Source organism: Garra rufa, chromosome 21 (assembly GCF_049309525.1).
Source record: "Garra rufa chromosome 21, GarRuf1.0, whole genome shotgun sequence".
NCBI lineage: Eukaryota > Metazoa > Chordata > Actinopteri > Cypriniformes > Cyprinidae > Garra > Garra rufa.
This window is the reverse complement of record NC_133381.1, coordinates 35,139,382-35,154,237: the sequence shown is the minus strand read 5'-3', so window position 1 is coordinate 35,154,237 and position 14,856 is coordinate 35,139,382. Positions and strand designations below refer to the sequence as shown.

Genomic DNA, 14,856 nt, shown 5'->3' with positions numbered 1-14,856 from the left:
AAGTGTGACCAGCATGTTCTTCATATAATGACGACTGGGCTTTTTATCTATATCTAGGTCAGTCTGCTCAGGAAACAACTACTGTGATGAACAGCCAAAAAAATATAAAATATGTCCATGATTTTTTTTTTTTGTTCGTTCACAAATGAGTGGTGTGGATTCTCAGCCAAGCTTGACACCAGTTGTTTTCACCTAAAATATTTGTGCTTAAATCCAATTCATCAGCAGCAGGCATGTTTAATATGAAACAAAAAAACAAGAAATAAAAGCAAATTAGTGCCTTGAGCGCTAATTGGATGAAACTGCAGAAAACTGGAATCAGTCAACCAGGAGAAGCCTTTGAATCTACAGTTCCTGCTAATATTCCTATGTTCTCTAAAACTGTATTTGCATTCAGGTTCAAACAAGTTGAAGTCAAAATTAAACTTAAGTAAACAACATCTTAAATTTCAATCTGTTCTTCAGATAAATCATCATACGGCTTCAGGAAATGTAGCGCACAGGTTGCACTGAAGTTGTTATTGTCCTTTCTGGAGCTGGACAGCATGTGATGTTCGGTTGTTCACATACTTTTGGCCACAGTGTATTTGAACAGAAATTTCACAATGACAGAACTGGCTGTTCATTTTGTTCTGGTTTTAAGCGAAAGAAGCCAAAATGAGCAGAAGCCCTGAAAATAACACAGTTAATTTAATATAAGAAAACGGAAGGGTTTAAATATTTGTACCTGCTTCATTCTGAAGGGCTGAGATTTAATCTGGGATTGAGAAAAGGAGAGAGGACGAGAGGAAAGGAGGGGTTAGGTCACATGCTTCAATCAGCAATCAATCAAATGTACACACAATAACAGTATTTACAACAGATGCTTGTCTCACAGCATCCAACCTGCACGGATTTCACAGTAGTCAATCAAACATCAACATTTTGCAGAAAGGATGGACTAACAAGGAGTCTCGAACAGAAAAGACTTGTAAAACGAGAACGGGAGAAACTGAGAGGACTTTTCACGACTCCATGCCGAGAAGAAGTTGTTTAATTCCAAAACGGCTCCACCCTGATGGGCGAGCGTTTCGAGCCGGGCGATAAGAGTGTAATTAGCGTGAGGGGCCGGGGAGGAGGAAACAGACGTGTTCACTGAAGGAAGCGGCTCGCTGTGCTGATAAGAGCGGCCTCATTCAGCGTGCCGTCCCAGCACTGCTGATGCTAATCCAGCCAGCCTCAGATAGCAGCAGCCTTTCACACCACGCAGAACAAAGCAGCGATGGGGGGACAGACCAGAGAGCGGATCAAATGATGGAGGCATGAAAGAGCAAAACAACAGAGATGAAGGAAGGAGGGCAGAATATGAGGAGAGAAACCAACGGCAGGGCTTGACTCAGGCAATGACAATGGGGAAGAAGGACAGAGGTGCAGGAATGGAGAATATATGCTGGAGAAAATAGTTTTAGGGATGATAAATTGAGATGAATGATAAGTCAGTGAGCATCGGTAATGGTCTAATCTGAGATAATTATGATTTCAATTATCTGATATTTGGCAAGTGGCATAAGCAGATAGCTGTGGCTGATCTGGCAACAGAAATGCCAAAAAAAAAGTTTCTAATAAATCAAGTGAAGATTGTGTAAAACAAATGTTTATTTGATTGAATCGGTGTGATATATTATTGCTATTTACAATAACTGCTTTCAATTTAAATATATTTTACTTCTCTGAAGGCAAAGCTGGATTACTCCAATCTTCAGTGCCACACGATTCTTCTGTGCTGATTTGGTGCTCAAGAAACATTTATTATTATCCATATTGAAAAGCATTTGTGATGCTTGATATATTTGTGGAAATATTTTGTTAGGATTCTTTGTAGAAGAGGATGTTCAAAACATTTGTAACAATGTACAGTGTCTTGCGAAAGTATTCGTACCCTTCATTTTTTTCACTTGTTGTTATGTTGCTGGCTTAGATTAAACTGCTTTAAATTACTATTTTCCCACATCACTCTACACTCCATACACCATAATGGCAAAGCAAAAAAAATGGTTTTTAACATCTTTGCAAATGTTTTAAAAATAAAAAACTTAAATGATTCCATTGCATAAGTATTAACACCCTTATCTGGGACAGTTGAAATTTAGCTCAGGAGCATTTATATTGCTTGTAGATGTTACTACACTTTGAGTGAAGTTTACCTGTGGAAAATTCAATTGAATGGTCATGATTTGGAAAGGCACACATGTCTAACAGCTGAAAATGCATATTAGAACAAAAACCAAAGCGCTGAAGTCAAAAAAAAAAAAAAAAAACTGCTTGTAGGGCTCAGAGACAGGATCGCATCAAGTCACACGTCTGGGAAAAAATTCAGCTGCACTAAAGGTTGACAGAAGCATGTAGTCTCCATTACCCTTAATGGAAGAAGTCTAAAACAACCATGACTCTTCCTAGAGCTGGCGTCCTGGCCAAACTGAGCAATTGATGGAGAAGGGCTTTGGTTAGAGTGATGATCAAGAACCTGATGGTCACTCTAGTTTCTGGGAGAAACTTGCAGAAGGACAAACATCACTGCAACACTCCACTGATCTGGGCTTTATGGTGGTGTGGCAAGACTCAATCCTCTCCTCAGTGAAGACACATGACAACAATTTGCAAAAAGCATCTAAAGGACCCACAGAGTGTGAGAAACAAGATTCTGTGGTCTGATGAACCTCAATTCCAAGCATCATATTTGAATGAAACCAGGCACTGCTCATCACCTGCAGAGTATCATCCCAATAGTAATGTGTGCTGGTAGCAGCCTCATGCTGTGGGGCTGTTTTTTAGTGGCAGGGGCTGAGTGACTCATTGGAGTAGTAGAAAAGCTCAATGCACCAAAATATTGAGATAGCCTTAATGAAAAACCCAGACCAGAGCATTTAGAGCCTCAGACTAGGCAGAAGGTTCACCTTCCAACAGAACAACAGCAAGAGTAGCTTATAGACAACTCTGTGAATGTCCTTGAGTGGCCCAGCCACAGCCTGGGCTTGAACCCAATCAAACGTTTCTGGAGAAACCTGAAAATGTCTGTCAGACCTTATTCCAAGCTGACAGGGCTTAAGAGGTAAAGAGGTGAGGCAAAGAATGGCAGATAATTGCCAAATATTGATGTGCAAATCTTGTTGCATCAAAGCCAAAAAAGACTTGAGGCTGTAAAGGTGTTTCAGCTGAGTACCGAGTTAAGGGTATGAATACTTATGCAATGTACTTATTTCAGGTTTTTTATTTTTAATAAATATAAAGTTGTGACAATTATGTTTTTGTTTTGTCATTATAAGGTATGGAGTGTAGATGGATGTGGAAAATAGTAATTTAAAGCAGTTCAACACAAGGCAGCAACATAAAACGTGACAAAAATTAAGGAGTATGAATACTTTCGTGAGGCACTCTATGTCTTTACTGTCACTTTTGATCATTTTAATGTTTGCACAATAAAAAGTATTAATTTCTTTCAAAACCTTACATACATGCATATATACACACAATAAGGTCCAAATGCCTATTTAAATTTGGAAAAAAAAAAATATATCAATTTTATAGTTACCATTTTGAAATGGTGGAATTCACTTTGTACTACTTCTGTTTTTTTTTTTTTTTTTTTTTACTGACAAAATAAGATTAGTTACCAGTGATAACATTAAAATTATCATCTTGTAATCAGCATGCGATTGTGACATCCTCTTTGGTGAGATTTCATTCACTGCACCACCTGATTTGTTTACTAATTGATTTTGCAGATACATTCAATACACTTAAAGGCATAGTTCACTCAAAAATGAAAATGACCCCATGACTGGCTCTTCCAAGCTTTATAATAGCAGTAAATGGGTATTGAGATCCTGAGTCCAAAAAAGTGCATCTATCCATCATAAAAAAAGTAGTCCAAACGGCTAAAGACATAAACTCTAGATTCCTCCAACTGTCGTACGGAAGTCCACGAGAAAGTGCCATTCCAAGAATGAAGTTTTGTTTGCAACAAAGGAAAACCAGTCTCCTCCTGGCTTTTATCGAAATTCTCCAACATTTTTCTTTACAAATCTTTGTTTTGTACTTTTAATTCGTGAATCTAGAGATTACAGTTTATAATGTTGTAAATACATATGCATCAATTACCACCAGAAGCCTTTATTGACCCTCCAGAGCTGTGTGGAGCACTTTTATTATAGATGGATGCACTTTATTAGACTTAAAAATCTCAACACCCATTTACTGCTATTATAAAACTTGGAAGAGCAAAGACATTTTTTAATATAACTCTGATTGTATTTGTATTAAAGAAGAAAGTCATATACATCTAGGATGGCTTGAGGGTGAGTAAACCATAGGGTAATTTTCATTTTTGGGTGAACTATCCCTTTAATTCTGTTTTAAAGTCAAATATGCATTAAAAGGGTCAAGAGGAAGCATTAGGGTTTAAGCCGCACAGGCAGAAACTGAACAGCTATTTAAGTGTACAGCATGCCACAAGCATCATAAGTGTATATGTGTGTGTGTGTGTGTGTGTGTGTGTGTGTGTGTGTTTGCAGGCAGTAAAAGTCTCTACTGCATCTTTTATGCACAGATATAAGCACAGACATACACACTCCTAAAGTTACCATAGAGGGGGATGTAGGAGAGGGAAGACCCTCACTGGAGTCCTCTCTGATTACATCCTGATGAAGGGAGACAGTATGGATGAAAGAGGAAGAACCAAAGGATAAAAGACAGTAACAAAACACACACCTTTAGTTTGGACAGAAGAGAGGACTGGCATGAAATCTAGAAACTCCATCAGGTCTTTAAAGCGAAATGTTAAAGTTTTCAGGCTCTGTCAGGCTTTTTCAGACTCTAACCAGCTAGAAATCACATGGTTATAATGTCATAACCATAAGATATTAAAATATAAGCTGGACTGTATAGTGCCAGAGAGATTATTACTTATTTGCCATGCAAAACGTTAGCCAATAAACAGAATAAAACACCTACAGTACCTTTAAGACTAAAACTAAGTGAGGAGGAAACAAAATGCATTAAAAAATATAAATTTTTCAGGAAAAATCCTACAGAAACAAAAAACTGCTTTCTGTGAGTTTAAAGTGCAAGTTATAGCAAACAAGCCGCAGGCTGTTTGTCACGAGGAGCTTAGAACAAAGCATGAAAAAAGAGAGATACATTTAGTACCCTGAGACAAAGACATTATTGTGGCCATATAGATTTGGCATGAAAACACATGACTGGCTGCGGTGACATCGAGGCATTTGGTTGTGTACTTACTAGTCCCAAACTGGGGTCCTTATGGAGTTTAATAGCAGGGCGTGAGAGGGCGTGAGAGGGGTTGCCAGGGTAATGTCGGGGCAGGTGATAAACATGATGAGGGAAGTACGGCTATAGAGGTGGAGAGAACAGACAAACACTCAGGAATCTGATGAATGAGGGTCAGGTGAGGGTCAGAGCCATATCAGGCATTCAATGAAAGGTCAAACATACATGACAGCCTATAAACAGACTGATGATCAATTAGGGCTGGATTAAATGTTAAATATTTCACAAATTACTAGTACAATTAATATAATTTTTAATCTTACTACTACTACTACTACTACTACTACTAATAATAATAATTTTAACAATTTTATTTTGTTGGTAGTAAGTAGTAAATTATTATGAATAATATTACTAAGTAATAATTAATTGATTATTATTATTATTATTAAGCTGGATATTATATAACATTTATTATAAGTTGAATAAATAAACAATTTATTTTTACGAAAATTGCTAATACTATTTACTACTGAATATGATAAAATATAAACTACTACTACTAATATTATTAACATGACATTTTATGAAATTTTTATTATTAGTTATTATGGTATTATAAAAAAATAATAATAATAATAATTATTATTATTATTATTATTAATAATAATAATAATAATAAATTACAATATTTTATTAAATATTTAGCCTACTAATGTTGAATAAATAAATTATTATGAAAATTCTTAAATGATTAATTATTATGAATAATATTAGTACAACTACTGATTAATAATTAATTGATCATTAATATTATTATTATTAAGCTGAATATCTTATATTATATAATAAATTATAATAATTAAAACATTAATAGCAATATTATTATCATAATTATTATTAATATTAATCACACTACAATTACTTCTACTACTTGCAACTAAACTAATAATTAAATTATTAATAATAATGTTAAATCATGTAAATATTGTAAATATCATATTCCTCCTAAATTATTATACTTCTACTACTACTTACGACTAATAATTAAATTATTATTATTACTGTTGTTCTTACTATTATTAGTAATACTGTCACTTTATTATATTTTTTGAAATTTCTGGCCTATTAATGTTAAATAAATAACCAATTTATTGTTATGAAAACTGTTACTACTATTTACTACTGGTAATTACATCATGATGATAATGGTTAAGCTGAATATGATAAAATATAATGATTAAAACATAATCAATAGCCGTAGTAAGATTATCATTATTATTATTAATATTTTTTATTTCTGCTATTTACTACTACTACAACTCCTACTAATATTATAGTAATTAGTAATATATTAATATTAGCAATAAATTAATATGTTTATTAATAAGTTATTATTAACATTACATTTTATGAACATTATTATTATTATTATTATTATTATTATTATTATTATTATTGCTAGAAGGCCACTCTTGGTTCCTGCATCTTTTTTCCTATACACTTATCACAGGTATGTTTCAGTAAGTCCATAAACACAGGTGCACTTTGTTTGAACACAGTTAGCAATGTCTCTGACTGATGTCTCACCCGGTTGTAGAAGGGGTGTTGGGGTCCTGTAAGCCCACTGAAGTAGCTGCTGTGAGGCTGAGCGGCAGGCAGCACTCCAGCAGGGGGGAACGAGCCAGGGAAAGAGCCTGTTGGAGAGCAGGCCAAAGAGTGTTGCCCAAATGTGGAGTGCGGCCGTACCGAAGCATCTTGCAGGGGCAGTGTGGGATAACTGACTCCTCCAAGGTGCATCTGCTCTCGTGCATCTCTTACATCTGAAGGGAGGAGGGAAAAAGCCAGAGAGAGAGAGAGAGAGAGAGAGAGAGAGAGAGAGAGTAGGAGAAAGTTAGATCCGAATTTTGGCCAGCACTTTAAAGGCATTCAAATCCTCCCACTCACAGTCGACTTCAGCCAAATGAAGCATTTATAGTAAGTTACATGTGAGAAAAGAAAGGCCTCTGTGGTTTGATTCCCTTAGAAAAACACTGATTTTTCCCAACAGAAGCGGGGAAATCGCAAACGCACCTGGAAGAAATAAACGCGGCTCCCAATGAAATCCATGCTCGCTTTAGCGTCAAACTCTCAAGGGCTGAAACATACGTCAGAATTTGTTTGGTTGGAAATAATATTTCTGAGTCACCCAAGCAGACCAAATAAAGCTGGCTGGGTGACTCAGAAAACGAGCAGCTCATCGGGCTTCAGTGATGTTTCATTTCCTGAGGTGAACACAATGGAGACCTTACTCATCTCTCTGGGTTCACAAAGAAACCTTTATTGCACAGTCCATTGTCACATTGCACCAAGCAACGTCTGCTGTCTCAAAGCACGGCACAGCTGACCATTATCATGTGATCAGATAATATCATCTCTCATATTTGCAATGATTTAGACAAATCCACAGCAACATATTTAGCACTGTGAGTGCATTTACTTACCTATAATTAGGGACACAAATAGCTAAATCTAAGAAATGCCAGGAGACATCCTTAAAATATAAATTAGTCTTTTGTATATGAAATTAACTAATACAGTTGTTTCTTCAGAAAATTCCTTCGGGTCTCACAAATTCTTTGGTTTTTCAGCATTTTTGTGTACTTGAACCTTTTCCAGTAATGACTGTATGATTTTGAGATCCATCTTTTCACACTGAGGACAACTGAAGGACTCATATGCAACTATTACAGAAGGTTCAAATGCTCACTGATGCTTCAGAAGGAAAAACTATGCATTAAAAGCTGGGGGTGAAAACTTTTTTTGAATTTGAAGATCAGAGTAAATTTAACTTATTTTGTCTTCTGGGAAACATGTAAGTATCTTCTGTAGCTTCTGAAGGGCAGTACTAAATGAAAAAAAAAATATGATAATTGGGCAAAATAAGAAAAATGTACACATTTTCATTCTGTTCAAAAGTTTTCACCCCCTTGTTCTTAATGCATTGTGTTTCCTTCTGAAGCACCCTTCTGAGCATTTGAACCATCTGTAATAGTTGCATAGGAGTGCCTCAGTTGTCTTCAGTGTGAAAAGATGGATCTCAAAATCATACAGGCATTGCTAAAAATAATTAGTGGGACCTGAAGGATTTTTCTGAAGTACAGTAGGCAGTTTAACTGTTCAGGTAATTTTTATAAATTCAACTATTATTTTCTCTTGTGGACTATATGTAAATGTCTTTCATGTGAAATAACTTATTCAGGTCAGTACTAAATAAAAAATAACATGCATTTTGTGTGACCCCTCTTATTTTGGTAAAATAATTAACATTTTGCAGATTCTGCGAGGTGTAGGCAAACTTTTGACTTCAACTGTATACAAACTATAAAAGAATCAAGCTATTCCTGTAAATATTAAATTGTCACTTAGTGTTAAAGTTCTGGTTAGTATTTATGTAGTTGGGTTTGGTACGTATATTTGAATTCAGGCTATATATAACAAAATTTATAGCTACACAAATGTGTTTGGGTGGGTCTGTACCTGCGATGATCTCTCTTAGTTTGGGATCCAGGTTGACAGTGCAAGGCAGGAACATCTCCACATCACGAGCAGTAAGAACAGGAGTGTGTGATGATAAAAACACCTCAAAACTACGAATATCACCATCGATCTCCAACAGAGGCTCCACATCTTTAGTGGTGGGGATGTTTTTAGAAATCCTGCAATGAGATGGTGACAATTAACATACAGAAACAGCAAAGGTACACCAGTTTCAGAAAATCAACAAGCTTTGAGGCTAAAATTACCCAATAGAATGCAATTAAATGTTCCCGTTAAGCCTCTGGAGCTATTCGGTCACTTTGTATTTATTTATTTATACTTCAATGGATTGGTACAAAACGTGGCACTTGCTATGAACACAGAAAAAAAATTTACAGACATGATTTGAAAAGGTTAAATGGTCCAGGAAATAACACTCACACTTATATTGTTTGCGACATTGGAAATTAATGGGAAGCAAATTTCATCTAATGGAAACATTTGATATTGCGCCCAAACAAAATCTTTTTTTTTTTTTTGAATATCAACCTCAAAATTGTCAGACAACTTGTTTGGACTTATGGATTGGATTTTCAAACCGTTTTAGAGTAAAACATATATTGGAAAAGTATTTTTGTGCAATATTCTGCCAAGTGTCTTCTTTAAAATGAGACTATACTTAAGTCTGTGTGCCAATGGATGGAAATCGGTAGAAATTTCATTTTCAGGTGTTCAAAAATTGGTTAACAGATTATATGTAATTCATAAATATAATTAGTACCAGAAAATAAAAATAAAAAACAATATATTAAATGAAACCCTGGGTATTTAGACTTGTATAACTTAATATAATGTAAATGATGTCTCTTACTGAAATATGTAGGAGAAAACCCATAAAAGATTTACGTTATTTAAAAAATCCACATCGTTTTAACCATATTTTGGACTATGGTAAGGACGCCATTATGTCGATGACGTGAAATGGCTCTGTGAGTTATTTGTGCTACATTTCACATTTTTTCTGCAACACAACTCAAAAAATAAAATACTGACACAATGCCACATTGTGCAGCTTTTGGTTGTAATTTTCAGTTGAAGGGCAACAAGAGAAACGATGCAAGTCTTCACTGTTTTCCTAGCAATAAGAAGAGGAGAAAAGAATGGGAAGACACCAGTGAATGAATAAATCTTCCTTTGTTCTCTCCACTTTAGCCCTGATGACTTTGAGGCCTTTAGTAGACCACAGCTACTGAAAGAGCCTACAAATGGCAGAGACAAGAAATGCTAGATGCCATCCTGGCAAGATGTAAACATGTTGACGCTTGTCATGACGCCGCAGCCACCGAAGGAGTTTCTCAGTGTGGATTTCACTCAATATCTAAGGCGTTTAGACTCCTTTTGGGAAAAATAATAATGGCACAGCATTTGGTTTATCGCCATCTGTAAGCTCAGTAGCTGTGGTCATCATATCAATACTTTATGTTCAAAGTTGTGTTAAGCTGTAAATAGCAACATGTAGCGCCAGTGGTTCACAGAGTGCAACCATTTCACGTCATCAAAAATATTAAGCCATAGTCTTAAAGGAGTAGTTCACTTCCAGAACAAAAATATACAAATAAATAATATTACAAATAATATACTCACCCCCTTGTCATCCAAGATGTTCATGTCTTTTTCTCTTCAGTCATAAAGAAATTATATTATTTGAGGAAAACATTTCAGGATTTCTTTCCATATAATGGATATGTATGGTGCCCCCGAGTTTAAATGCAGCTTAAAAACTCATTTCAGAATCTCATTTTCTTCTCCAACTACAAAATCAACCTACATTGCTGTTTTACCTTTTTTTTGTAAAGGGCGTTTGGTCTTCTTTGCATGTTCACTTTGTAAACACTGTTTTTCGACATACCCTTACCGTCATAAACAGGAATACACACAGTTCACGCAGAGCTACACCAAGACAAGCGTTTGTGATAAAAAATTTAAAAAAAACACAAACGCAAAAAAATCACCATTTCGTATCTAGTGAAACAATTGGTTATTTTTTAGAAAATAACCAATCGTTTCGCTAGATAAGACCCTTTTTCCTCGGGCAGGGATTGTTTAGAGCCCTTTGAAGCTGCATTTAACCCTTAAAGACCTAGAACATTTTTGGGGCACCTGAGGCACCTGTATATTTCTTTGTTTTTTCAGACCTATTCTAGCAGTCAGCATCAATTGCCATATATCATTATAAACATAAGAACTTGAACTTTATGTCTAGCTAGTTTAAAATTACAATTTTCCTTTTGTTTTCTCAAAAAATTAGCGAATTTCCAGAATTTTAGGAAAAACGCTAGCAACAATTAGGTGTTTTTTTTACTGTGTACTCAAACAAAAACTTCTGAAGTTTGGATTTTTTTCTTTAAAAATTTGTATTTAGGTGTTTTACACTTCCAAATAATTTTTTTTCTATATATAACATTCCCCAAGCAAGTTATAGCCAATTATTACAATATTATTATAGGCGCTTTTCAGTAAAAAACAGGCCTATTTAGTTTATTGACAGTATAGATCTGTCCAAAAACGTTTCAGGAGTAAAGTCATAGCAGAAACAGTGTTATATAATAGCAAAACACAGTAAAAATAATTTACTTTTTCCAGATAAACATATTCGTAATCCAAAGATGAACAATAAACACAAACAGTGTAGTAAGTATCAAAAGAAAAATTGCACAAATTGTCTTGTGCAACAAAAAATAAATAAACGGTCCAAATTATTCACAAACTTCACACAAAATGAGAGAGAAATATACAGAGTGCAACCGTAACAATAGTGCAAATAATCTTCAAAAACTATATAAGAATTAGTTACATAATATAACAACCAAATAGATGGATTTGCTGGCTGTAGTCTGCAGCCGAATCTATTTTTCCGGGGGATTGCTGAGTGACGCCAAAACCTCAATTCCAGTGCTTTATCTGATAGGTACTGCTGTTTCATCCTTGGTTTTGGTTTGTGTTATGTCAAAGGGCTCTGTCATGAGTATTTCTGTACATTTTCAAAGAATGCTGTCATGCAAATGTGTTATTTTGCGTTTGATTTCATGCAAGCAAGACGCACTTTGCTTTCACTTTGCGTATGTTCAGATTTCCAAAGAAACATACTAATCGGTGGTTCAAAAGACCAAGACCTATGTTTATTGGTTGAATAGAGGACAGTTTGAACCAATCTGGGCACAGGGGTGGGACTAAGCATCAACAATCGTTCCTGTTTGGCTCAGGACTGAAACGTATTGATTTCATCTGACGAATCAGTGCTGAGGAAATGCGATGACGTAATCACGCTCACCACGGAGCCTCTGAATATGCAGATGAGACAAATGCGATATCACTGAAAAGAGTAGACTCTGTACATTACGAAACTTTTTAAAGCATTCAAATTGGATTAGCGGTTCAAAAGTTATTAAACATTTAAGAACAATAGTTATTTTTAGCCGCCGGCGGCTGTATCGGTCTTTGAGGGTTAAAGGAGTAGTTCACTTTCAAAACAATAATTTACAGATGTACAATGTACTCACCCCCTTGTCATCCAAGATGTTCATGTCTTTCTTTCTTCATTAGTTAGGAAATTATGTTTTTTGAGGAAAACATTTCAGGATTTCTCTCCATATAATGGACTTCTATGGTGCCCCCGAGTTTGAACTTCCAAAATGCAGTTTCAAATGGCTCTAAACGATCACAGCTGAGGAAAGAAGGGTCTTATCTAGCAAAACGATCAGTTATTTAAAAAAAAAAAATTACAAATTATATACTTTTTAAACCTCAAATGCTCTAGCTCTGTGTGTACTCTGTGTAGAGATTAAATAGTATATAAATTATAAATGTTTTTAGAAAATAACCGATGGTTTTGCTAGATAAGACCCTTCTTTCCTCGGCTGGAATCATTTAGAGCCCTTTGAAGCTGCATTTAAACTGCATTTTGGAAGTTCAAACCCAGGGGCACCATAGAAGTCCATTATATGTAGAGAAATCCTAAAAACATTTTTTTTTCGACTGAAGAAAGAAAGACATGAACATCTTGGATGACAAGGGGGTGAGTACATTATCTGTAAATTTTTATTCTGAAAGTGAACTACTCCTTTAAACTGCATGTTGGAAGTTCAAATTGGGGGGCACCATAGACATCCATTATATGGGAAGAAATCCTGAAATGTTTACCTTAATAAACATTTTTTTTTTTTACGACTGAAGAAAGAAAGACATGAACATCCTGGATGACAAGGGGGTGAGTACATTACCTGTAAATTTTAGTTCTGGAAGTGAACTACTTCTTTAATACCAGGGGTTTCCTTTAAAAAAAATATGGAACTAACATATAGTACATTTATTTCTTTTTTTAAGACCACATGAGCAGCACCAGAGCTGCTCACACTCTTAGCCCAACTTTTTAAGTTTGTGGTTACCAGTTATTTCTGCAGCACGATGTCAGGCGCGTTCAGATAAATGCTTTTCCACTGCAATTTATCTTATTGAGCGTGGGAATTCATATCAAATAAATCTGAAGATTTGTTTCTGCTGAACGCAGACATTTAGCGGAAACCATATTTCTTCCACTATCTTCTTATCTGCCCCCAGCCCACGCCTCTGTCTCTCTGTTATAAAGCTCTCTGCTGAATCTTCTTATTGGTCGGTATGAGGACACAATAAGTCCTTTTTTTCCATACTGATCGAGGCGGATTGCACCGTGAAAAGGGTGAGCTCAGTGCTTGGCCCCCATCCCATATCACCGGTCTAAGTAATCCGATTTGAGCTGTTTAAACTGGGCAGGAGAGAGCCGACACAATGACACTCCGATGACCTGTTGCTAAACTGAGGTGGTGAGGCAGTGTAAACAAAAACTGATATCTAAATGTGACAAGATGCACACCTGGGGGGAGCGTCTGAAACGCTCAGTTCATCAAATGACCTCTGACCTGATATGGCACAACTATTTAAACTGCATCCTAACCAGATATAACAAAGAAAATCTATATTTTGTTGGTTGTTTGGTTTCTGTTTCTGCATTTCCAGCTCAAACTCTGCTCCCCATGAATAAACATCAAACATGAATGAGGCAAGAGAGACTGATTGTGGAAGTTGATTATTATTAACACTATTATAGTATCTATTAATAATTTTAATTAGTTTTTATTTTTATAGATTTTTTTTTTCAGTTTTAATTTTACTTTAGGTTTTGGTCATTTTGGTCAATGTGCTTTTGCCTTTTTATTAGTTTTTTTCCCTTTTCTTTTATTATCATTTATAATATTTATATACAGCTTTAATTCAGTTTTAGTTTTAGAAACTTAAGTATGTCAACTTTAACTTTTTTATTTTAGATAGTTGCCAATCTAAGTTTTACATGTATTTTTAATTTATTTTTTACTTTGATCAAGCCATTATGACATATCAGTGTTATTACTGTTAAATCCAGTTCTACTTAAGTTTTATTTATACACTATTGTAGTATTTATTAATATTCACTTTTATTTTTATATTTTCAGTTTTCATTATTTATTGTTATTTATATTTTATTATTACTTAAAATATTCTTATATAGTTGTAATCCATTTTTATTTCAGTTTTACTTTCAGGAATTCTAGTATGTCAACTTCAAATTTTTCAATTTAGTTAGTTGCTAATCTAAGTTTTTCCAACTAATATCTAATTTTATTTAATTTTATTAATTCTATTATATTTTATTTTTGAGTTTATATTAATTTATCTAAAAATAAAATAGAATAACTAATACATTAAGACAATTTTTTACGATCAATCCATTACATGACACATCAGTGCTATTACTATTAAATTTAGTATCGCTTGAGTATTATTTATACACTATTATAGCCTTTATTAATATTTTGAATTAGCTTTGTTATATTTTCAGTTTTCATTTTAATTTTACTTAAAATTTTGGCATTTTTATGCTAATGTGCTTTTGTTGTTTATTTTATTTTATTTTATTTTATTATTATTTAATATTTTTATACAGATTCAATCAATTTTATTCAATTTTTAATTTTAGCAATTTTAGTGTCAAATCTAATT

At 34.5% G+C, this 14,856-nt stretch overlaps 1 protein-coding gene across 2 annotated transcripts in view; it reads right to left on the bottom strand.

Annotated features, from left to right (window-relative positions):
- Window positions 1-14,856, bottom strand: part of kidins220a (kinase D-interacting substrate 220a) — an 83,557-nt gene that overhangs the window by 14,000 nt on the left and 54,701 nt on the right. The window contains exons 22-26 of one of the 2 annotated variants that reach the window (XM_073826723.1): window positions 8,785-8,963; window positions 6,856-7,088; window positions 5,278-5,388; window positions 4,620-4,676; window positions 728-757 (exon numbers count right to left, since the gene is read on the bottom strand). In XM_073826723.1, coding sequence (XP_073682824.1) covers window positions 728-757; window positions 4,620-4,676; window positions 5,278-5,388; window positions 6,856-7,088; window positions 8,785-8,963 — 610 coding nt within the window. The remainder of the gene's footprint in view (window positions 1-727; window positions 758-4,619; window positions 4,677-5,277; window positions 5,389-6,855; window positions 7,089-8,784; window positions 8,964-14,856) is intronic. The other variant, XM_073826724.1, reaches the window with a different exon arrangement.